Genomic DNA, 25,936 nt, shown 5'->3' with positions numbered 1-25,936 from the left:
TTTTTTTTTGGTCTGCCTTTATGTCTTATAGGCTGTGTATGTTTGTGTGTGTGTGTGTATGACTGAACGGGAGATTATGTCAAGTGTTCGTGATAACTGGAATGCACTGTATCTGTCAATGAGTGGCAACCAAATGACAGATGATGCTAACATTTTGTGGATGCGGTGCGCGTGTGTGTATGCATGTTATGTGTCAGGTTATGAAGCCGCTGACATCTAGAAGTGGTAGCTGACGCCGCTCTGTCCACACACATCCCCCGTCTTTGACAAGATTTCATCAGCAATACCTCGAAGTGTGTGTGTGTGTGCTGTTATTTTTGTGAGTGCTTCATTGTGGACTGTGTGCGTGCGTGTGTGTGGCCTCTGCAGCAATATTTCATCCTTTCTGGAGTCCCCTAAGAACCTGCGGCACTCTGTGTGAGTGTGTGTGTTTGTGGCGGTGTATGCATATGTATTCATGGCTACCTCTGTGTCTTTGTGGGTGTGTGGGTGTGCATGTGTGTGCGTGCGCACATCTACACTCGCTCCAAGTATTTATTCACTATCATGGAGAACAGCACGTGTGTGTGTTCTGAATGTATGATGAAACTTCACACGCACAGAGGCACACACGCACCATGCCACACACTCACACAGTCTGTTTGATAAATTAGACTTGGAGCTACAGGAATTTGCTTTGCAATGAACTAAGGCAGCCACGAGATAGTCCGTACAGTCTGTCAAGCTCCGGTGTATACTTGCAGCCCCTGCGTATGCATATGCTTGCGTTTGTATTTGTCACCCTACCTCTGCATGTTAACTTAACATGTGCCGATGCCTGTGGCCTCGACGTTTATCTGCAAGAAACGGAGAGACCGAGTGTTTACATACCGACCTCGCCATACAAAGCGCTCAGAGGCACAACAGAAAGCACGCTCAGGAGGTAAACCGCACCGACAGGACCTACATGTCAATGCTTCCTCTCTCCGTTCATTTGATTTCAGGCAAGGGCGTTCTGTTTCCTGCATCCCACAAGCCCCATTTCCTTTCTCATTGGATGTGGTATTATCCTTGGGCTTATGTGGCAGAGTACAAGATATAATTTATTGTCTGTTCAGCAAGGCAAATGTGCAAACCTGGCATATTTCATTTGCTGAACATATCATTATTAAAATATGATTCCCCCCCACCTCCTTTTTTTTGTTTCGCACTGTGTGGAGAAATGATATCTGGGGGAGATCTGATTCTTGGCCTCACTGTGAATTTCTTGCCACTAATATATATAAAACATCGGAGGATGGGCAACCTCTGTGTGAGGAGGGGAGACTGGCGAAGTCAGTGTTACGAAAGGGGAAAGCACAGTGGTAAAAGAGTCAGACACATCGATGGATATCAATGCATACCAAGTAGAAAAATGTGCATTACTTCTCAGATGATGAAACACCAGGTTTGGGAAAGCAGTGAACCTCCTTGCCCTGCTTAATACATACATACAATCTGAGTTCAGACAGCTACGAAGTCCAGGCTGCTTTAGCACCCATAGCAGCAAATACCCAGCATGCCTTGTAAATGACTGTGTACACAGCGTGTATACTATATATGCATTATTTTTACGTGAAGAATGTGCCTTTAAACATTCCCCAGAAGCAGCACTGTAAAGCAACAACACGCCATGGAAGAAAGCTTTCTGTATTCATGAGTTTGGTTTTAACAGTCCCTGCAGGTACAATAATGAAGTTCCTTTCTCCCATGTGGAATGGACCGTAATGATTGTGATGAAGCAGAATTGCTGGCTGGTTTCCTTTTTTTTCTTTCTCCCCCCCTCGCTGCTGTTGTATTGACAGAGCTGTAAACATAAGCATAAAACTATATGTCGCAACGATGTAACTGTAAAAAAGAACTATTAACAGATGCAAAGAGCGAGGCCAAGCCTGGAAAAAGATGCAAAAACAGGCTTCAGTGGTTGTTTGAGTGCCCTCTTTGAAGTCTATTCTCTGATATACAACACCTTTGCAAAACGGTTCAAACATAAAAACGGAAAATGTGAATAAAAACAGAAACATTTTGTGAACTGTTATTAGATTTAGGTATTTATGTAGAAGGAACACATAAAAAGTTGAAATTGAGACATTTTACTGTGTTTTTTTAATAGAAGGGCAAAAGGCTGAAAAAGTTATGTAACGTTTAAAAATACCTGGTGCAACATGTCACAACAAGTTAGCTTAATTAGTAATACAATTAGGCAAATAAACAGCTTCCCAGAGGCTGAATCTTTCAGAGGATAGGGTTTTACAATGCTGTGAAAGACTGTGTGGGTCAGTTCCACAAACACTTCCTTTCTGGACCTTGCCTCTTTTCGGATGGCCTGAAATGAAGTAGAAATCTGTCCTGTGGTCGGAATAAACAAAATGTGAAATTCTGTTTGAAAATCATGCATGCTACATCCTCCAGCACAGAATCTGCCTTTTTACTGTATGATACATACAGGTTTTGGAGTGCCACATGCTGCCATCCGTCGTTTTGAGTGTTGGGCATGGTTTTACTGAGCTCAGTGGGACAACTTTGAAATACATCCTGCTTCACTAGTGTGGTAGATGTTGTTTATATGCTAAAAATGGGTCAATTTTGCCTGTTACTAGGTGGTTGCTAGGCATGTATAATTCAGATTTTGTGAATATGAGATGTTGTTGTCATGAAATAAAATGACACAATGCTATTAGAAGGTTTTAAAGGTGCATAAGTGCTAAAAACAGGCTAAGTCTCTTGATAGGTAGCTGATTGCTCAACTCCTGATAGCGTAGGCGGAGCTTGTAGACAAAGTAACAAACACACAGGCAGAGAGAGATTTATTGTGTAATAGTAAGATATCCTAAATGAAACAGCGGAGGCTATGAACAACTAAACAAGAGTGGGAAAATTGAAGTTTCTCAACTACAGAAATTGTTCTGATTTTCCAAATAAGAAAACCCAGAGAAGGTTGTTTTAAAAAGACATGTTGAGAAATTATGGTAAATGTGCACCCAAATGAAAAACAGATCTATTTGTTCAAAAATCAGCAACTTCCTGATTACATTATTTGATACAGTTTCTGTTTACTATTATCTAAATATGGTTTTAAATATTATATATTATATTTTAATTATATTTTTGTTTTATTGTATTATTATTATTGACATTTTACTACTTAAAAAATCAGGATTACAATTGAAAAAGCCCAAATTGTTTAATTTTTATCAGCTGAAGATAATTCTCTTTATAAGTTATAAGTTAGCTACACTGTGTAATGGAGTGGCAACAGGTTCCTTCTGCATTTAAAATGCTTCACAACTGGAACAACAAAGACAGTTCCAATGAGTAAACAAGCTAAAGCATGCAATGATTTGAATAATGTTATTCAAGCAACCTGCTGGATTACAGTTTGACACCGCAATGCTTGCCCGCTACATCAATTATGTCAATGATGATCACCGTACGAGCAGAAAACCTGATGACTTATCTTGCTTCGTTGCATGACTAACATCCATGTCAGCACCTTTTTCGCCGCATGCTTTAATGCCATTAGAAGATAAATGAGTGGCGCTGCTTGTTATGACCCGTAATGATATGGTTTGTCCTTTACAGTGAGCTAAACCCATTTTCTTCTACTGCGTAAGAACGGGAATAGGAATTGGAACCCCACAAGCAATCTATTCAAGGGTGCAACAAGCTAAGGGGATGTGACGTGCCAATGTTTTTTAGTGATTTTCATTATGTGTCATTCTATTCTAATTCATTTTCAATTGGACCATAAGAGCTGCTGCCGTAAGCAGTATAAAAAGCAAGAATGAACGAGGGAGGATCTTGTTTAGCTGCAAGACATCCTGAGAAAGAAAATAATGATCTTTATGAAATTGCTTTAGACACAATCTGACAGCCGAGACAAAGCAAGTGGCTGGCCCTGTTCGAATCGATAAAGCCTCCATTAGTTTTCTAAAGAGTAACATGCAATTTGTTTCGGTGGAGCAGCATAGCATCAGTAATATTCTGCCCCTTTGACACAAAAAGCTAATGCACTATAGCCCGCCTAATGTCAGATTAAACCTACATTTCTGTCAGATGGAAATGGAAAAACGGTTAGAACGCAGCGGATCCATAAAGCATGACCAAGTCTGTTATCGCAGACACCAAATTTGTGTCACAATGGCCTTGGGGACCAAGCTTTCGTGAAGACAGAAAAAAACCCTAGTTTCACAATCCATTGACTGAATGACTGTGATCTCACGCACACAGAAGATCAAACTTCTTAAGCAGCTATCGATCGACTAGATGAACAGAGGCACGGCGATTGATCCAACCTCGGGATGACCTCATCGCTACCTTTGACACAGCAGGAAGGCACAAATAGAAAAGGCAGAAGGGTAAGCACACTTCTCACCCATCATTTCCTAAAGAATGTGTGGATGTATCACTCTCAAGCACCCTGGTGGTCAGGGAATCAATAGTCTGGAGAGTTGGCCTATGAATAAAATGGACAGGCTCAGTTCCCCTAAATCAGCACTCTTTCAGCTCGCACAGTATATCCTGATGAATCCACTGACTCGGGTTAGATCATCCAAGGGGCGGGACCAGCTTCTCTTTGAGAGATGATCATGATGGACATGTTGCCAGTGTTGCAAGAACAGACCCACAGGAATCCGCCCTCCTCTAAGGAAAATGCTGATCTGAGAGGATCTCTCTCCCACCAGCTGACAAGTCGATAGACAAATGGCTCTGCTTGCCTCTAACCTCTCAAACTACTGGCCCTCCTTCTTCTTGTCCTACTCCTCAGTTTGGGTGTCTACTGCCAAACACTCCACCATTTACTTTCATTTTATGCGCGTGCAAATGCACCCATGACTAATTTATACAGCCGAGCTCTATCAGATCGAAGTGACCAGGAGACATTCTGGACGAGGTTTTAATCAAAGACGCAGCCACAGTTATTTAAACTGCTCAGCTCCTTTATGCTGTTTGCCACTTTTTACAGCCAAGAGGAGCACAACCTAACAATCTGTGCTCTGTGGCTTCCTGATCTGTGCCACAATTTAATATGTGTGGCACACTTTTTTTTAAATCACCATCATCTTTATTACACTAATGTGCTTGGAAGATGTCGCATTGCATGTCCTTGCTGATCCAAGGTTTTACAGAATAGCTCAAATCTATGTCTTCAAGCTTGGTTTGGTAGGGCCTTGGGGAGTTTTACACGGCACTTCATGGGTGGAAGGGCACGAATGAAGTGTGTAAGGGTGATGTCTTTCTGACATCGCTTTTTCCAAAGGCCGCTGAGTGTTTCCAGTAAAAAACAACGGAACCCTAGGGGGATCCCCACAGCCAGCTTTTTATTAGAAAAGCCAACGCCAATCGTCCCACAGCTCTGCCAAAAGGCAATCAATAGGACTTTTGGAAAACTGGGTGCAATAGTGCACACTTTTTACTGTCCCACAATCAATAGGAACTGTGAAGAACAGTGACATGAGCAAACACACAAACAGATGAAAAGTGGCCCTGGACACAAGGCACAAGGGGCTTGTTTGGGACCAGGCTTAGATTACCTTGAAAAAACCACCACAGGCTTCTGCTGCAACTGTGATTGACTCACAGAAGTGATTTAATTAACAAACCCCTTAACTAATGAATCAATTAAGCAATTGATTAATGCGTGCCACCCCTATGGATTACAGCTGATACTGACCATTAAAGATAAATTGTGTTCAATTTAGAGCAGTTTACAGCAGATTACATTCAGACAGACTTTTACCTACGTACCCCTTGGCTGTGAGGGATTTGAAATCACCGAGGATTTGCCAAGTAAAACACGGTGATTGTGACATTGCTTCTGTATGCTGAAGGAGTATTACTGCAGCATTAAATACATGCATATTATCTTTATCTCACTTGAGTCCTAAAGCTGTGCTGCAGGGCTAAGTTCCCTAAAATCCTTCCTTTCTGCAGATTAATAATAGATGCTTAAAAAAAGGAAGAAATACTTAATGACTGCACCTCTGCTGCTGGATCTCAAAATCACATTCGAGTGGGAGCTCGTGCAGCAGTTCGCCCTGGCCTCCACTCTAATTAGACCATCGGCAGGTTTTAGATGCAGGTGATAGCTGGGAAAGCGGCTACGCCTCTTAAAGGCCGTGCCTAGCACGCATTGTGCATTCTGCTACAGTGGCACAAACAGAATTAATATTCAGATGGAGAAATGAGACACGACATCCGCAGATGGCACGACGAAATTGAATACTTGTACTGAAATCTCTGCAGTGATAGGAGGAAACTGGAGGACAAAATAGTACGAAAAGTGGAGGGAAAAATAATAACTGCCGATATAAACAGCAGTTGTGGAGCAGATCTTTAGTATGTTACATAACCATCTACTGTTTGACAACTCTGGCACATAAAACCGATCACGCTAGGATTTCTTTTAGTCATGCAATCAGTTTAATTTGAGCAAAAGAGCTCGACGTAAGAGACAGCGATGTCCTGTGTTTCAGGCAGTGATGTGAGTTTTGAGCACATAACCCCCGACTGCAGACTCCCGGTTTGTTCATATGTTTATTATTACACTATTACACCCTCTCTTTTTCATCTGGTGTCCTAAGTGACAGGGCTCCCCTTCCTTCATGGGCCACGTGCGTGCATGACACTGCGAGTTTGCCACCACTTGACCCGAATCTGCCTGAGGCTGCTCCGAGCTGAGCCTCCACAGCACAGGATGTCATTCTAATCCACATCTTTTTGTTTGGAAAAAAAGAGGATACCCTGCACTGTGCTTTTTAGAGCACCTGCTGTAAATGATTTTGGTTGTCTGACATTGAGTGCAGTGCATTCACACAGACACACACACACACACTGTATATCTGTCACTTTGGTCCATTATGGCTCACTCTGTGGTTTTACCTGAAGATCAATAACTGCAGTTGTTAGGCAGCCTGGTGGTCTGTCTGAGGGAGGTGGAGGACGGAGAGAGGCCACTGGGCTGTGCAGACATGAGGTTTTTGGGAGTGCTTCACCTACTCAGCTCCTCAGTGTCACAGAGACGTTTAATATTTCATCTTTTCAAGACGTATTAATTAAAAAAAAATTTATAAAAATAAATGGTTTATGTGGGTATGCTTGCAAACGAATGTGCATCTAAGATCATTCCAATCAGAGGTCTCAAACATAAGGTCCGGGGACCAGAATTGGCCAACCTGACGCACATCTTTGGAAAATGCGACAGAGGGCATCAATTTCTGAATTTCATAGCTTTCATAGTTTTTCCCTACTGGTGAAGATCCACTGCCATTCATACTACACCAAGGCACTTAAGTGATAGATAAGCAATAACAGTTAAAATGCAGAAAAGTTCCTGTTTTTTTTTCACTGTGTGCTGCAGATGTTTTGTTTTTACAATGAAGCCACAGAAAAAGCAAAAGAATAGGACATTTTTGACAATTAATGTGAAGTACTCTCTTATACCTGTAATAACCATACATTTTTCTGCAATTTTATAAATTCATGCTGACAAACTTCTTTCATTTAGCACTGCAGCATTTCTTTATCATGTAGAAAACCACACAATGAAAGCTACTGTTAAAACTGCACTTCTTCATATGTTTTTAATTAAATGGAATTAAATGTGTAATTAAACATCTTTCTCCTGACAGACGCTGGTTTGGCCGACTTGAAATCAGAGTGGGATGCATGTGTCCCACGATGCTTATAAGTTTTGGGAAAACAACCTTCTATATGGCGCCATCCATGACATAGTTACAACAATGAGAGAATGCAAACTAATCATTCAAGATTATTCAAATTTGTCTTTAAGGTTTTATTGACTCTTAAAGTGTCCTCATGAACACTTGAGAGAATTTTCAATAAAGCCACTAAGCTGCGTTCTGGTACACCTTCACAATGTTACTCCAATATTGAGAGCGAACAGGCCACTGGTGTTTTAAAGATGCTGCTCTTTTTAGCTTTAAAAGCACACCAAAGATATAACCGTAGCATATTATGCAGGCCATTTTATTACAGTGACTAATGCGTTATTTCCAGAACAAAACCTTTCACGTGCCTCGATGGTCCCGGACTCGCCGGGGGATTTCTGCACCAGGAGCTGTTCTGCGAACCTGTCGGACCCTCTATTGCCATGTGACAAATATCTCAGCCAATAAAGACCGAAACGGGATTCGCTTCATTGTGTGAATTATTGAAGTGGACAGTGTGAGAAATTTATGGCCCAAAATTCATCCACATTCCGAGCGCATAATACGTTTCCAATCCCAAACCCAAGCCTCTCTGCGAGCCGAGATCCTGTGCCACATTATGCAAGAGGGCTGACGCAACGGGGTGTACAACCCCCCAACCTCAAATGCATATTTCTGCTCATAGTGTGTTCAGCTTCCTAACAAGCTGACACAGACCTGACGTATTCTTTCTCCATGAGCCCAAATCACCATCTTCAATCTGTAGTTGGCAAGCTCACAATCACTGATATGAAAATAACTCTCTTGTTGACAGGCTACCTTAAATAATATACCACCTGCATGCACATCTGTACCGCCAGCTTCAGCGTCCTCATGCACTGAAGCACAGAGGAGGCGATCAATCCGGCACATGATAGAGAGGAGACTAAAAATACTTCTCTCCCCCCCCCCCCCTGCTTTCTTTTGTTCTAATTCAAACTAAAAGATGGTAGTGTTGGACAACCCCAATGTTCTTAATGAAAGAATATGCAGGCTGAGACTAAACGGCCTCTGTTCTTTTTTAGGTCCCTTGTGCATGCCTTTCATTATCCTCATTCCCAAAAGACTGTCGCTAATGCACTCCTTTGAATTCATTTTATCAGTTCGTATTATTAGGCCTCAGAGCAGGGTTTGACCTTGGCCATTCTTGTAGCCTAAAGTGAGCATATTCTCACCACTTCTCTCCCTCGGTCTCTCTGTGCCACATTTCAATAAAGCCCAAACCGAAATTAAATGTGGCCTCTTGCCAGAGAGTGACCAGCAGACTTCTCCCCCCCCCGAAAACTTAAAAGCTATTCTGTGTCAAGTTAGAAAGCACAGAAAAACACGGGCTTAAGGGAACAACACCTCAGCGTAAAAGGCACAACATGATACCGGCAAACAACTCGGCAGTGAAGGTCAAAAATATTGTCTTGCCAGTCAACAAGCTCAACAATGCTGATGGCCCGAATCTAATAAGATCCCATCGCATCAACACGGCCGCAAGCAGCACTTTTTTGTACTGTTAGGTGGCCACACAATCCTCTTTTTGACCTCTCTGTAAGGCCAGTGTGCCACAGTAAATTAAAACTACAAAGGGTGGCTTTGGGACATGTGCCAGTACAGAATCCTCAACTCCCCTTGCTTCAAATTTTTTGGCTGACAGACCTATTTCTCACCCTTCGCTCCCTTTACTTCACTATGGCTGGACATACTCCTACCCAGAAGCAGTCATGGACTCACCACGGTGAGGGAAGTGCTTGCTACTGCTTGACCCGAATATCTGCCCAGGGCTGGAGGCAGCGAGGGCATGGCGAGCCATTCCAAGCCTTCGCTTTTCAAAAATCACCACAAAGGAAAACTCGTGACCGTTCCTAAGTGCCAAACAGACCCTGCTCGCCCCGGGGTATACATGTGTAAGGGTAGTATTAAGAGCTGTTTTACGTGCCAGCTTTATGCAGTGCAGTAATTCCCCCAGCTTACACCATTTGACTTTCATAAGGAGTTTGAGCAGTAAGTGTGCTCAACCTCTGCACGAAAGTCTCCCCGCAGACAGATGTGATTTGTGTATATCGCGGTGTACTGTAGGTGGAATTAATGACCGGTTACACGGAACAATCTCCCACACTGAGACATCGGCTAAGTTGTGATTCATTAAAGCATTAACAGCTGAATGTCAGCAAATGGAACTCAATTAATTAGCACCCCCCCCCTCCCAAAAAAAACCCCAGCTGCACCAACTTCCCACAATGCAGCCATATCTGCAGGCTGTGCATCCAGACAGCATGTCAGCAATGACAGACACACAGCAGCCAGAGCAACAGAGAAGCTGAGAGTTGTGTGACCGAGGGTCTGCATTGGAATTGTACCCGACTTTCGACTCCAAGAAAGGAGGTCTGAAAACACAATATAAAGGCGAATGGAACGACATTAGAACCGCTTGACCTCAATGTTACCCTAAAGCTAGACTCTAGTGCCATCTATTGAAAACGCTTAAAACAAATCAGTATCTCCATACAGTCAACTGCTTTTGGTGGTACTTTTTTTCACCCCCTCTTCCTTGAGCACAATTCTTCCTTCTCCTCTGGCATTCAATACTGGTTAATCGAACATATTCGGGTTGATTACTTGTTGATGAGCAGAGATGCAGAAATGCAGGTGGGATAGGAATCACAGCAGCGCTTGTGCGCCTCATGCTAATGAATTTGCTTTTGTGCAAACTGGATTGGATTCTTCTTTCTTTTTTTCTGTATCGGAGCCACTTAAGAAAATTGGATATTTGATCATGTTTGAATATGTATATATACATATTTGTATTATTATTATTTTATTTTTTTTATTATTTTATTTTTTTGCGGAAAACTTCACATAAACTACACGGCAGAGGATAGCTCGGTAACAGATCAGATTGAGGGGGTAAATCGGTGGAGTTCGGTGTGATTACCTTCTTTGAGTAGGCGGGAGTGGATAAGGAGAATGAGAAAGCAGCAGATCGCCGCTCCGGTCAGTGCCCACGCAACTCTGAGCAGCTGCATCCTGGCGTGGGAAGGTTTTGTGGCGGACCGAGACAGCCGTGCAAGCGGGAGAGAGAGATAGACGCACACTCCACCTCAGCTCACAGACACGCACTGACTCATATTCTGTTGGCCATGGAATGCAGCTTTCGTGCAAATAAAAAAATAAAAAAATAAAAAATGAAAAAAAATCCCCACTTGATAGTCCGCTTTAGATGTGACACAGAAGGAAGGAGGATGGGATTCCGCAAAAATAAGCGCGCTCGCTTCGTCGCCGGTGCGTCAGAGTGATTTCCAAACAGAGGGGTGATTAACCCCAAATCACAGGCTGAGCGGCTGGCATCTTTCCTCACACCACTTCTTCTGCTTCTTTTGCTCCTTCAGGGGTCTCTCGCCGGCTTCACGGGAGTGTCGGTCACGACGGGTACGGGGGAGCGGGCTGCACCCCTCGGTGTGTCTCCGTCTATGAGTGCGCACGGCGGTCCACGGCGATGCGGCGCGCAGATGATGATCACCGCTCTCCGCTGCATGTTACGCACATCTCTCCCACTGCCTGAGAGACAGAGGTGAACACTGCCAACCAAGTCGCTTCACAGCCTCTCTCTCTGTCTCTCTCTCGTTTTCCCTCTCTCTCTCTCTCTCTCTCCCTCTCTCTCTCTCTGTCGCGCTGTCTCTTTCTCTCTTTCTCCCACTTTTTCGCCATATCGCTCGGCCGAACCGTCACTTTCTCTCTACCCCCCGCCCCCACTCTACCTCTCAATCCCCGACCCCCTATTCCTCCAGTCCAGTGCAACTCTTGGCATTTTACGCACGAGAACGATACAGTTTCATAAACTATGCATCTCCAGGATATTCCCCGTTCTGAAAACACCCCCATTCAAAATCTAAGATTAAGAGGCGCTGTGGTCAGCAATTCCCCCCCTGCCTTCTCTGCTCAGGTTCTTCCCATCAACCTTCCCATGCATCCTCCCATCAATCATGTAGCAGATTAATAAGAAACAGTTGCGGCCAGGCATGTGGGAACATCTTACTTTCTGTCCCTCATACGTGATTCACTGTCCCCCCCCCCCTCCCCCTCCCCTCTGCTTAGCTCCAGGTTACGTCACAACTCTCCAAATAATCTCCTCGGGGTACAAAGCAGGAGACATGGTAGTGCTCTAAGAAAAAAAAGACGCTAGCCTCCACGAATAAATAAATAAATAATAGTGATCCGAGGATATTTTCTGGCTAATGAAGAAATTTAAAAGTGCTGATTTTAGTTTTGGAGCCTGTACAAATCTTTTTCTTCTTCTTCTTCTTCTTTTTTCTTAAATGCACAGGAAATTAGTCGAACCATATTAGTCGAACCTTTTAGATATTGGAACAGGCAACAGGTTTGGCTAGTTGGCTCAACCTCGTGTTTTTTTTTATTAATCATTCACCGCCCCCCACATACCCAACAGCAAACCTATGACAGGTGCAGCCTAAATTTCCTCTGATTAAAACAATCTAAACAGCTGATACTGTTGCAATTTCTTAACAAAAAATACATTTAGTGCTCTTTTCATCATTCGAGCTTTGAATGGGTATCATGATCACGGGAATGAAAGCAATCCAGCTGGAGGAGGACCAAGGCTGAATGGCCACACAATGGCACGTGTAATCCTTTACCCTATCCCCCTCTGCACGGCACAAAAAGCACTGCCATTGTTTCAGTTCGTGTGTTGTCACATTCTGCTTTTCGAGGCTCGACCGATGTGGGACTTGCCGAGTGATGTGAAATGTGAAATAAATATTCATTCATTTATTTATCCACTGAAGTTTAGTCTGCCATTTGGGAGAGAGCGTGGCCAGTCTGCACACAATAACCCATATGGCCGCTCAAGTGATCACAGCATCTGAAAGCAGCGTCTCCTCCTTGGGGTGATTGTACGTTCCGTTCCCTGCATCTGTGTATTTATAATTGAATCACAATGATACGGCGGGAGAAGTGACAGTGCCACTCAAACCAGAAAACCGTCATTCCAGTGTCAATACGGTTGGCCCCTGCAGTTACTGCTACTAATTAGCTGATAACAGTCTCCGTTGGCTGAAATGTGTGCCAGACTCTCTGTGTGTGTCTTACCACACGCGTGTTTTTCTTTCCCTACACCTCCCAGCCTCGTCAACTGAAGCCGTGATCCATCCATCTACTCCATGGAAAGCAATTAACAGAGACTTGACCTCGACATGGATTTGGGCTGAGGAGGCCGAATGTGTGCCCATGACTGTGTGGGTGTACAAAGCCGCCATTGTCATCGGCGGACTCTACAAGTCTATACTTCCTGGAAAGAGCAAAAGTGGCTAAATCTAACTGTGTGTCAAGTTTGACAGCTGGATGTTCCGAGACAGAGTGATGGTTTGATCTGTCAGAGGAAACCAATTACAGCTGTTCACGAGGTTGCCATCTTTATGCAACCCTGAGATCTCGCCTCACACGTTTGAACCACACGCACCAACATCCACCATATGCACAGCGCTAAGAACAGCTTCTTTTTTCTTTTCTTTTTTTTCACTACCAGTTTAAGGTGGCACCAGCAATTTGCGTAACTGTGAGTAAATATTTAGAACATGAAAAGAATTCAGCTGCGCAGCTTTCACATCAACCAACAATTAGGCTTTTGTGTTATTTATAAAGTAGAGATGTGCTTCTCCACAAACTCTGGAGCGAGCAGCCGAGGCTTGAGCTCACTCACTCATCACGGAACAGCATCTGCAGGCAGTGCATCCATTTGTACAGTGCGTACAGTAACTCAAATAAAACAGTGACAATGTTGATGGAGTTCTGCTTCCTTCACATGTCTATCCCTTTTTTCAATTTTTTCTGTCGAGTTTTCTAAAACCCCAAGAGTTACAGGAGTTTATGAATATATAAAGCAGTTCAAGTAAGTTTTCACATGTACAATTATATTTAGGCTACTCATGGTTAATGTTGTATTATGTGAGATATCTTCGTCTAGTCAGAGATGCTGTTTTTATTAGCGCGCAGAAGCTGTGCTGGATCCTAGGTAAAGCTCTACTTTCCACGTTTTAAAAATCCTATGGCACATGGACATCGATGCCAGCAGTGATTGTGTTCATTTTCCAAACATCGCTGCAGCATATCTGCCAGAAAACAACCTGGATTAAGATCTGCTAAAACACCTGACGCCCGTGGTGAGGGTGGGCATATTTTAAACACTGCGCAAGGATATGGCAAGATTTTTTTAGGCTTAAAAAAAAAAGAAAAGAAATATGCATATGATCTCTTACACAGATGTCATTGTCATTCATACTGCACCTTTTATCTCCAGGACTTATTGTAAACAATAGTGTTAGGGGAGGAGAGATATTTAAGTCAAAGGCTAATGTTTTGTTGACCCGTCCATCTACCCCAGAGGAAACAGCTACTGCAAAAGTGATATTTTATTTCCTCTAATCAAAATGTCTACTGCAGATTACCCTAAACGTTTCTTTTATTGGACATCATCAGAAATGTTTCTTAAAAAATTTATGAATCTCCTCCTCAACCCGTAAACTTAAACTTTGTATGTAAATTGGTGGAGTTCTGCTTTAAATTGGATTTCTGTATTGTTTTTCCTTTTTCTTCTGGCCTAGAAAATGTTGCACATTTAAAAAAGCAAAATTACCATAAAGCTTTGTAATAAAACACACTAAACCAATATGAGCAAATATAGTATATTCTCTTTGTCTCCAACAGAAAAGCATTCAAAGGCACAAGCTAATTTATAGGATTATTACTTACTAATGAGCTTACTGCCAGGGGTTTCACACTATGCTTAGCAGTTCTCCTATAATTAAAAAAATATACTTAATACACTCACATATAGACATTTATACACAGACAGAGTATAAACTGTAAGGATCACTATCTTGTGTAACAGTTTCATCTCTGAACTTTAATTTTGTCACCCAGCACACAGGGTCTCATTTTTTTTTTTTGCGCTACTTCCTTAGGGATCAACTGTTCTGTCTAGACACTATTATAAATCCCTGTTAGGCAGTTTCTTGCATTATATGCAACTTCTTTTCTATATTACAAAGAGATAGCAAAAATATTTTGAGATAAGTTTTGGAATACTGAAATCTCCTTTTTTTTGTAAATTATTAAACAATTTCCTTCCTCTCTATCCTCACATCACCCACCTACACTGCTGCCACGTCTCCTCTCTCACTTTCTCCTTCTCTATATTGCCACCTCCTCACTGCTATGCTTTTCCTTGCCAAGAGCCAGGAGAGGCGTTACTTGCTTTGTCCTCTGTACAGGTCAATGGCTGTATGCCAAACAGAGCCCATGCCAATAAAAGCCATGAGTAATGGGCTAAAACTTCTACATTCGCTGTGTTTCCCATTATTTCCCATGGCCAATAAATCTGAAGAAGGGCTTAATCAGAGGGAAAAGCTGGAACATACGGCTCATGCCCAGTAGGGTGTTCAACACAAGGATTCTTACAGTTTAATCAGAGATAAAAGTTGAGGTGGCAGCCACCAATAAGGCTTTGCTTGTGACCCACTTTGTCTTCTGACAGGTGGAGCCATTATTGTTTCGGGAGATGAACACACTGCTGCTGTCATGCAACAAAGCTGCCTCTGGGCCTCTGAGATCAGGTCGAGTCTTAATAGAGTCCCCGAAGAACCTAATAGACAGGTAATTGAATAAATGTTGCAAAATTCATGAATTGCTCAGTGAAAAACCAAAGTTTCAAGGCAGAATAGGGCAGTCTAATATGTCTGTCAGCATTTTAAACAGCATGCCGACCAAAAGTGACAGAGACAAAAAAGATTCTTGCTGAAAAGAGGATATCTTAGTCACTAGGATGGTTATCATTATTATTCACAATTACATAGCTATGCTGTAACACCTTATTCATAGCATGGCACATCAATCCCACTTGCACACTTACACTACAAAGGAACATAATTTGTTAGCTGTGGTTAACAGGGTAACACTGTAGATATACAGTATGAAAAGCCTTCATTTTAAAAAGCTGGCACAAACCATTCCTCCAACTCTGGAGAGACCTGAACAAAAGCTTTCTAGCTTGGATACAGGAAGGGAAAATACACTATCGGCAAACAAAATGCTAGCTTTTCAGACTAGCTTCTTAGGTGTTTTGCTTTAACTGTTGGGTTTGCTTGTATTCTGCAAAACCTATCCATCTATCTATCGATGAAAATTCTGCTCTTGGCCAACATATTAAACCATAAAAACTGCACTTCATGGATCACTCAGTGTGTGACAATGTGCGATTGATTGATTGATTGATTGATTGATTGATTGATTGATTGATTGATTGATTGATTGATTGATTGATTGATTGATTGATTGATTGGAACACATTTCTCCATGGACATGAGTGTGAATGGATGAACGAGGCTTGAAGTGTAAAAAAGTTGGAGTGGTCATCAAGACTAGAAAAGCACCATATAAATTCCTTCTCGAGATGGACTGGAGGGCTCCTCACATGTTTTGGAATCAGACACAGCTTTTCCAAAGAAATAAAAATCACCCTATAATGAAAAAGCACTTTTAAGATTTTGTTCAAATAAAAACAGAAAAGCCGCTACGTGTTTCACATAGCTTATTGTCAGTCACACTGACACTTGGGGAAAGAATCCAACCATCTATCAAGAAGTTACCTGTGAAAAGACCCCACCTTAGATATCTGTCCTGTTTTTGTCTTAATATTTGTGAAGCATTCGTTAGGGAGATGTCAATTAATTTTCCACACCATGAAGTTTGTGTGTTTTTAGTAAATATGTCTAATTTCACTCATTATGCAACTCATGAGGATATCCAAACATCTGAGGTATAAAAAAATACTTTAATTACTTTTCCTTTTCTAATTCACTTCTGTTCTTGGAGAACATGATATCCTTGCTGAGCCTAATAAAAAAAAACCTCTTTTAGTGGTTTACAGAGCATGCACATTTTTTTTGAGCGTTCTGTCAAGGTTTTCTGCCTACTTTCCATTGCAGTCAATAATTGAGTAACCTGACAGGAGTATTTTATTCAGCTGCACATTTTTTAGTCATTGCATGTATTGCTTCTCTTAGAATTTCATCTCTTTAGGAGCTTTTATGAAGACAGTATGCAAGGAAAATGAGCCACGTTCGACCCACATAGAAATCATTATATGTTGTAATGTGATACAGGAAATGGCATATTGATGGTTTAATCTAAACATCTTAAACGTTTAACATGATTTTAATTAGAAACGATGTCACCCACACAACTAAGTTTTAACAGTATTCATGATTAAAACTCACGCACAACATATTTAATTAAGTTGTGTTACCGGAAGCCTGACATAGTGATGGACTCATTCTCTTGAGGCCTCTACTAAGCTTCTTACATTTCCTGTAATGAGATGAGAAAAACAGGCAACGAAAAGGTTTCTCTATTGTCACCTCCTCCCAGTTGTTCCCGGTCAGATCCAGGTGTAATTCTGGTTCATCCAGCTGTGTGTGTCAGACACTAAAACACATGAAAGCCTGTTTTTCCAATAGTAAAATTTTCATAGTTATTACCATAGTAAGGGTGTTAAATAGATACATGAGTTGATTCAATTCAATGTTTTTATAGCCCCAAATCACAACAACAGTCGCCTCACAGCGCTTTATGTTATAAGGTAAAGACCCTACAATAATACAGAGAAAACCACAAAAATCAAACAAACGGGTGTGAGCAAGCACTTGGTGACAGTGGGAAGGAAAAACTCCTTTTAACAAGAAGAGACCTACAGCAGAAGCAGGCACACGGAGGGGCAGCCATAAATTAAAACTGAAGTCGATTCAGTCCAGTAAACCGAACTCCAGTTATAAAATGGCACTTTCTTGAACACTCTAGAAGAAAAGGTAAATCATGCTTAATATTTGGGGTAATATAGTAATATTTATGTTGTGTATAAACTCCTGCAAGTGCTAATGGTGCTTTCTTTTAGCTTACAATGTTTCCTTAACGCAATTATGTAACATTGTGTTCAATAAACTGAATGACAGCGCAGACTGAAGCGCTCTAACAACAGCAACAACAAAACCATCTTTGGTTTACAGTTTAGTTACTGCCCAGTTATCTTGAAATTAAATGGCAAATGAAAGCAACAGCTTTGATAATTAAATATTTAACACAAAAGTATCAACAGCACCAAACACAAGTGTATCTAGCAAGTGTTTTAATTGTCCACAGGGAGAGTTGTTGGTAATGATACCCAGGAGACAGATTAAAAACCAAATGTGCCTGTGTCACCATTAACGGTTATTAGGATCAGATATTCCACCTGTTTTGTTTTGGATCTATTTTAGAAGGGTTTCCATTGTGCACAAACAATGTAGGTAACCTGGTCTTACACAAATAACAGACACATAAAAAAGACAAATAAAATCAGGATAAACATGAGTGACAACTCTGTGACTTCTGTTTCTACTACAGTACTTGCTTTTTTTTAATGGATGTGTAAAGATCATTGGGATTGCCTTTAAAAATTGAAATCTTCATAAAACTAAGCTCTATTTCCACTGAATAATTATTAGTTAGGAAACTGTAGCAAGTCTTAGTGGTCATCACCTTTGTCAAATTTAAAAGTAGTCCCATGCAAAGCAGCACGTCTGCAGTTTGAGGTTGTTGGCAAGGTTTTTTTTTTGGTTTTGTTCTGGTTGTCTTCCAAATTATGGAGCTTATAAGTGATTAAAACTGAAATTCTAAGTGAAAGTTTGGAAAGCATTGGGTAAGCTAATGTCAACATACACAACACGGAGACCCACTGCATGACGAGCAAGTTCAGCTCCACCAGAAAGCCCACATGATAAAGAACATTTTGTTTTCTTTCTGCAGACTTAACAGATATTTCAAAGCAATCTATTTTTAATTATTAGTGACCAGTAAGTTTCTAAAACACATCTGTCATCATATTAGTAATTAAAAAAACAGTTTAAGATGCATAGTCTCGTTTCTTTTAATCAAATTCACACATGAAAGCTTGAACATGTTTGGAAATCAGACTCTTAAACAGCACAGCACAAGTGGCACTACACAATATACAGCAGTTTCCAATATATAAATTAAATTGACAGCATTATTAACTGTCTTAATCTGTTTCAGTTTTTAGCCAAAAAAGTGCCATCACTGCTAAACTGTTGTAATTACCGAGTCCAGGAACGGCAGCTCACATCAGTGTCAACACAAATATCTCTCTGGGGCAGACTTCAGTTCCCTTTCAACATGAGCACTTTCGGAGGATAGCTGACTTCATCATTTAAATATTGATCAACTTTTGTAATGAGGATGTCATATTCAATCTGTTACCGTGTAATTAAAAATCAATATTCTATCAACTTTAAATGAACCGCTCTTTCTGTGTTATTCTCGATTGACTGAAAGAAAGTTAATTGACTTGAGTCTCAATTTTCACATCAATCTTCCACGTGGCGAACATCGTCGCTGGTTTTAAATGTGGTCAAAATATCCTGTTGGTGCATTTCGGAACACATCACTGAGTCTCTGGCGGGGAGGCAGAGAATAATGGATGAGCTCTCAGCATACAACAGCCCATTCACCTTATCCATAGGCAAAATTAAAATCCTCCTGCAATTTGTGACTTATTCTGTATACATATCAGTCCAGTAAATTTGTAGTAACTACACTGATTTTGCATTGTAAAATTAGGTCAAATCTGTTTTTTATGTGTTTTGGATCATTACTGGATTCTTATATAGTATTTCAATGCGTCTAAAGTACATTGTGAATAAATGATGCACAGCTGGCTGCTACAGGATGAAAAGCAATACAACGGAAATTGAAAAGCAGCAATAGCATTAAAGCAGGGGAGGCTGTGGCCTCTCTGGCCAGGACAAAATTCAATTGTGAAAATAGAGTAGATAATGATAATATTTGGTAGCAGCATTGTCTGGCACGAGTGAAAAAAAAGAAAGAAAGAAAAACAAAGAGCTCCGCTCACTAGATTGCTGTAACCTTGAATATCACCCTGGGAGGCCTGAATTCATCTGTGAGTTAAAAAAAAAGAAAGGCATTTGAAAAGAAATGTGATTATTAGATGACGGCACGCAGAGAGAAAGAAACTGAAAAGAGAGGGAGCCAGAATGGAGCAAGATGTCCACAGAAAAGAGGGGGAAAAGGGTCAGACATTAAAAAAAAAAAAAGTCTACCGGGGCACGAGGAAGAGAGCGAGTAAAGCATATGGAGTGACATGAAGGGTGAGATGATTCACAGTTTTGCAGCGACACTTCAGTAGAAAGCCAGACACTAACACAGTCTGCCTGTCACCACAGGCTGCTGATGGACACACAATATTGGATTCATACACCGGCTCTTCACTCAGATGCAGTTCCTCACTGTAGACACCTAGCCTTCAATTAAACAGTCAAGAGACCTGTTCAGAGGTCTTGTCACAGAAACTAATATGCTTGTCTGTGGTTTCAGAATAGCAAAGGGTACATAAAAAGATTTAGCATCTGAAATACTAAACTTAATCTCCACAAAATGAATAGCTAATGCATTCTTGCTCGAGTAGAGCCCGACCAATACCTCGACAGGGCAATATATGAGCTGATAATGGCTGTTTGTTGATATATCTGTATTTACATTTATAAAGGCTGATAACTCGAAATGTAAAAAAGAAAGAACGCATGGAAGAAACACCCTTCAGCCAAGTTACGAGTGTTGATGTTGCATATTTGAGTCCACCAGAGAGCACTGTGCAACTGCCCTGTTGGCAAAATGTGTGCTTGGAGCACCACAAGCACAACAGGCAGCTGATCTTGTTGTAACAGTAAAACAAGAACATTTTTGAAATGCATTGTCATACTGTACTGTCTTGGTAAGGCTTCAATATATGAAAAAAAAAGAAATCAGGAAAGGAAATTTGTTACTTATACTTAAAAAAAACATCAGTTGGGATCTATACTCAATTGTAACTAAAAAGACTATGAAAATACCCCCAGAGGTTTTGTGACGATCCCCAAACTCCCCCCACTTACTTATAAAAGACTCACTCTCTTTCTTAACGCAATCACATTATCAGTGACATGTTACCAACGACATCCTTGACCTGTTTCCAATTGAGTTGTAAGATGTGAGCCTGTATTTTTCAATTCTAAAAATCTTGGTTGAATTACAGTATTTTTGTGAAGCATGCATTAGAAATGATCAGAATAACCAAGCCTATACAGAAGTTGTCCTAGGCAACGCAAGACGTTGAAAGAAGCTGGTATGGTCCTTCAAAAAGAGGCCTTAGACTGGCAGACAAATATTTTGAATACTTCATTGACAGGATAGTTTAGAAGACTGTAACAGAAAGGAAAAAAGACTGACAGCATATAGTGAGAAAAAAGGGAAATACAAAGGCAACAAGACAGAAAGCTATGAGAGAAAGGAGGCAGAAACATGTTGACAGACACAAAGAAACAAAAGCAGATAAAGTAAGCGAAAATGAGGAAGATGACAAACACTGTAAAGACAGAGCCCGTCCTCTGGCCTCTTCAGGGCTCAAACTCCCTCTGACAGCTTTAAAAAGACAGGGGATCAACACTGATTCCAACCGGGCTTTGTCTCTTTACCCCATGAAAATATGGCCTGGAATCCCATTATCCCCGGCTATAGAGATGTAAGAGCTCCATCTTCATCTCTTATTCCACAGCGCAGAGGGTATGGTACCACCTGCATTGTATATTGAAGCTGTAGCCTTAAAAAATGCTCTCACCCATTCTCGTAGACTCAAGAGGCTTTTTAGTTGAAGGGCAAATAGAAGCAGAGCAGAGGATGGATGACACACATTTTGAGCCACAGCCATATTCACAGTGTTCCGTAACTTTGGCATACCAGTGAACACCGTAAACTCAATTTTCACGGGAGTAACGTACAAGAGTTGAGCGCTCACACACACACACGCATATTTAGTCCCACGTGTTTTATGTCGCTTTTACACACAAACACAGAGATCACTTTGAGAATTGAGCCGGTGACAGGAGCTAGATTTGATTTTATCCCCTCTCTGCCTTCTCGGCTCTCCTTAGGGTTGTCGCACAAACAATCTCCCAGCAGCAGAAGTAGATATGAGATTAGTTTTGTGGGGTGTTGGCAAGTGCCACATGTTGGCTCTGCAACCTGTGTCTCTCTCTCTCTCTCTCATACTTGTGTGTGTGTTTGTTGTGTGCGTATGTGTGTGAGGGAAAGTGTGAAGGGAAGAAAGGAGTGAGTGATCACACATACACACACATGAATTTATAGATCAGTGATCCCGCCCAGATGTACAGCATCGCACAAGGTTGCATCCAGTCGTGAGTCAAAGGCAGCTTCTAACATATTCATCAGCACATCTCTCCTACACAGACCCACATATACATACAGCATTTATGGACGCGCACACACATACACACACGCTCACTGATAATCATCTTCCTGTGTCGCTGCCAAGGGCACGGATGTCTGTTCTTGCTTTCATTGCAGGGACTGATCCATGAAGGAGTCAAGGTGGAGTCAAATGTTTCCTTTGATATGGCACACACACACAAACACACACACACACCTATCGGTGCATGAAGGTGCTAGTTTTACATGAACAACGGGGAGTGGTGAGAGCGTCATACTGTTGGCGTGGCTAAGATCTGCTGGGTGATTAAAAAAAGAAGAGGGTTGTTAATTGAACATGTACAAGTGGTGAACAGAGAGAGAGAAAGAGACTGATTAACCAAAAAAGAGAGGACGGCAGACTGCTTAGGAAGAGAAGGAGAGGAAAGGCAGCGTATGTCATGGAAGCTTACTCAAGAAGAGCGCTATCAAGCAAAGCCTCGACTCTGATCACTCATGTGTTTGCATCTAAAGTAGGCCCAAAATGCTTAGAGGCAAATGGCAATGTTTCACAGCAGCACTGGGCATTTACATATTTATCCACCAACAATATTCTGCCCACAAATGCACATTTTTTTTCTTTTCTTTCTTTTTCTTTCTTTTTTTTTTACCCACGTTTGCTTTATTTATTGATTGATTTAAGCTTGGTAAGCATTTAAAAAATGTATAAAATGAGCTGAGACCTGAATTTCTCTCCATCTGGAGGGAATTTACATTCCAACCACCTCACACCCTACACATAACTCCTTCCTGTATCTCAGCAAATCCTGCACACTCACAGAAACACTATGGGATGCTCCAAACTAAAATAAATAAATAAAAAAAAATCAGTCCACATGCACACAAATAAGCCTGCACACCTTAAAATCCCCAACACATCGATCTTACACACACACACACACATTCAGTCAGTGGACTGCTTGGCTGGTGCTGGGCAGTGTTGGGAGAAGGAGGTGGAAAAGGAGGAGGAGGCTCCATCTGTGCAGGAAAGTTGGGTGCCTGGCAGCCTCCTCTGGCCGCTCAGCCATCCATCCGTCCCATCCATCCCTCCTTGCCTCAACCCGACCGCTAACCCCCCTACCCCCACCCCCCACATTTGCTCCTACTCTCCTCCCCCCCTCTATCTTCTCCCCTGAACCACAAACATTTCCATCCTGCTTCCTTTCATGTGAAGAGCGGAAGTGTGGCTGGCATCCACTGCTGTTGTTTGATACATGGCCGCATGATGTCTGACTGCCTGCTTGGCTGCCACACACACACACACACACACACGGGCAGCTTGCACTGGCTTCATGTGCTACCGTGGAACAAGCAGAAAGCTTCTTTTGTGGACAGGAAGACACTGACTGGTCTAATGTCAAACACTAAAAATCAGTGTTTGTCAAAAAGGGTTTGGCAAGTATGTAACCCAGCCATTCAAAGTTACAGAAAACAACCACACAGTCCATACTGTACATGAATACACAGCAACTGACATCTAGAAACCAGTTTATTTTCCAAAACATGAATCATAATGAATCCTGATTGATGCAGGGATCTACTGACTTTTGGTCTGGCATGAAATATTCACATATCACATAAAATAATAACAAATGTAGAGCTGCAAGACAGTTTCAGAAGGGCTTCAAGCCCTACTTTGTTAGGCTAATAAGAAAAATGTAGCATGTTAACAGTGTCTGTGTTGCACTGTGTATTGCTTACAAAATATGCACACAAACTGTGATATTTGCCATATGTTAATTACCACATGTAAAACATTTTTAACATCTTGTCTTGAATGTTAAAAAAGTATCAGCCTTTATTAAGTGTTTAAGTGGCAAGTTTCTATGAAAAAAGGCAATCTACGTTTCCAATTAATGGACTATAGAAATAGTATCATGACATAAATAAGAAAAAAACAAACGTATTCTGAGACTGACAGATCGCAGCATCGGGTATCTGTGACAACAGTAAGAGCTATGAGGTCTGATCTGTTCGGTTCTCAGCTGTGAATATCTAACGGTGGTCAGTTCAGTCGACAGTGATATAAAAGTGCCATCAACGGAGCCTCCCCTGTCAGCTTGTCAGGCTCTCTTTCTTTGTTAGATCTAACGTTTGTTGCAAAATTTTCATCGCTCTTATAGTGATGTAAGGAGCTGTTGATTTACCTGACCCTTGTCTGCTCTGGCCTGTGTGCGAGTGAGTAGATGCTGACCTTGTGAAACAGCGAGCAGAGGAGGAGAGGACAGGCAGTAGTGTGACTGTAAGTGACTTGTAGTATTGTCGAGACTCGATGATGTGAAAGGGAATAGATGCGTGCACATAAATAAATAAATACGATTTTTTTAATGGTAAATGTTTGCCTTGTTCCTGGTGTTGTTGTCTTCTTAAGAAACAAATATCTCTTAATTTAACTAATGTGTAAAGGCTGATGCCGCCTCACACATGATTGGCTGATTCTTAGTGACAGTGAAAAACAGCCTATTAATTGAAGATGGATGGCAAATTCCTTATTGAGACAACAAAAAGCAGGATCAGCATATCACTAGTTATTTCATGCCTCTATTGACAATAATATAATTTCAAATATATTTTTTCCATGCTTTCAAACTGTATATTTTCTACAGTCGCTTTGTAATGCTTTTTTCTAATGATCAACTGCATTTACTTTTTTAGAAGCAGCCTATATTGAATCGCACGACCTGCTCTACCCTAACTGTCTAAGTACAAAGTGGTGAGAATGGATTTATTCACAGTTAATATTCAATATTTAATTATATGAAAATGTATTGCACAATATCTAATGTACTCATCTACTAAGCATGCTGGGGTCACCAGTCTATGAGTACTGCAGTGGAGGAGCTTTACAGGACTGGACTAATCTCCACAACACTGGAGAATAATAGACATGAAATATATTATGTTGGAGAGTTTTAATACTCCTATTTGATGTATACTATATTGTGTATATTAGTCTGAGTATCGCTGCTGGAAAATTACAGTCCTACCTTAAATGTCAGTGCAACGGCTTCTTGAAGCAAAGGCCTTAAAAGTTTCCTTGGTGCATCGAAAATCAGTAACTGACTGTGTTATTTACAATTCATGCCACAAGCTTGCCTTAATGCCTATCAAGTTCTTCCCCTGGGGAACTGACGAAGGTCCATAATGAAAGTGACTAACCTGTGATTTACCAAGCCCCGGGGTAAACATCTGCTGCCTGTCATCTGAACTGCTTACAAGACGCAACTATTTACATGGGCCTTACTGGTGGAGCGGCATTAAAAAAGGGGGGGGAAAGTGCAAGAATTTATGATTCCTCAGCAAGTTCTTGCTGCTACCCTGCCAACCTCATCACCACACCCTTATGTGCCTTGGTGGGATGTAAGGAAAGTCAGCAAGGGGGTGGAGGGGTGGGGTTTATTACCCACCGCCCTTCCTCTTTCACATCATGCCTCTCAATCACTTGGCAGGCAGGAGGAGATGGAGGATAAAGACAGGTTGATGAGTTGTACAAGAGGAGAGACAAATACAAATGAAAGCAAATTAAAGAGGGGAACAAACAGGAAATAGTCATGGATAGAAGAGAATGAAATGTGAGGTTGAGCATACAAGGAGATAAAGAAAACATAAGTGGTTCCAGTATACACTTTCTGAAGGAAATGGTACTATTGTAACATGGCCACGGTTAAGAGTGCATTTTTGGAGAGATGAGGAAAAAAGGGAAGATGTTGTTGGGTTTTTGGGGGGAGGGCAGGGGATTTGTGCTGGGTACCAGACCGTGAAAAACAAGGTTCAGCCTACCATCTCCAAACCAGTAATTTCTGCACAAAAGAATGACAGCACCTACAAACCAG

General features: G+C 41.4%; 1 protein-coding gene across 3 annotated transcripts in view; it reads right to left on the bottom strand.

Moving 5' to 3' along the window:
- The window catches only part of tafa5 (TAFA chemokine like family member 5), a 170,178-nt gene that overhangs the window by 111,546 nt on the left and 32,696 nt on the right, over window positions 1–25,936 (bottom strand). Inside the window, exon 1 of one of the 3 annotated variants that reach the window (XM_005725120.1) lies at window positions 10,651–11,309. The exons of the other annotated variants lie outside the window; for them this stretch is intronic. Within the exon in view, the coding sequence (XP_005725177.1) occupies window positions 10,651–10,741 (91 nt within the window). The 5' untranslated portion in view covers window positions 10,742–11,309. Of the gene's footprint in view, window positions 1–10,650; window positions 11,310–25,936 lie in introns of those variants that run through there. 3 annotated transcript variants of the gene reach the window in all.

Source organism: Pundamilia nyererei, unplaced genomic scaffold, assembly GCF_000239375.1.
Source record: "Pundamilia nyererei isolate P.nyererei 1_Seehausen unplaced genomic scaffold, PunNye1.0 scaffold00014, whole genome shotgun sequence".
Taxonomy (NCBI): Eukaryota; Metazoa; Chordata; class Actinopteri; order Cichliformes; family Cichlidae; genus Pundamilia; species Pundamilia nyererei.
Note: the sequence above shows the minus strand (reverse complement) of the source record. Positions and strands in the feature narration are given on the sequence as shown.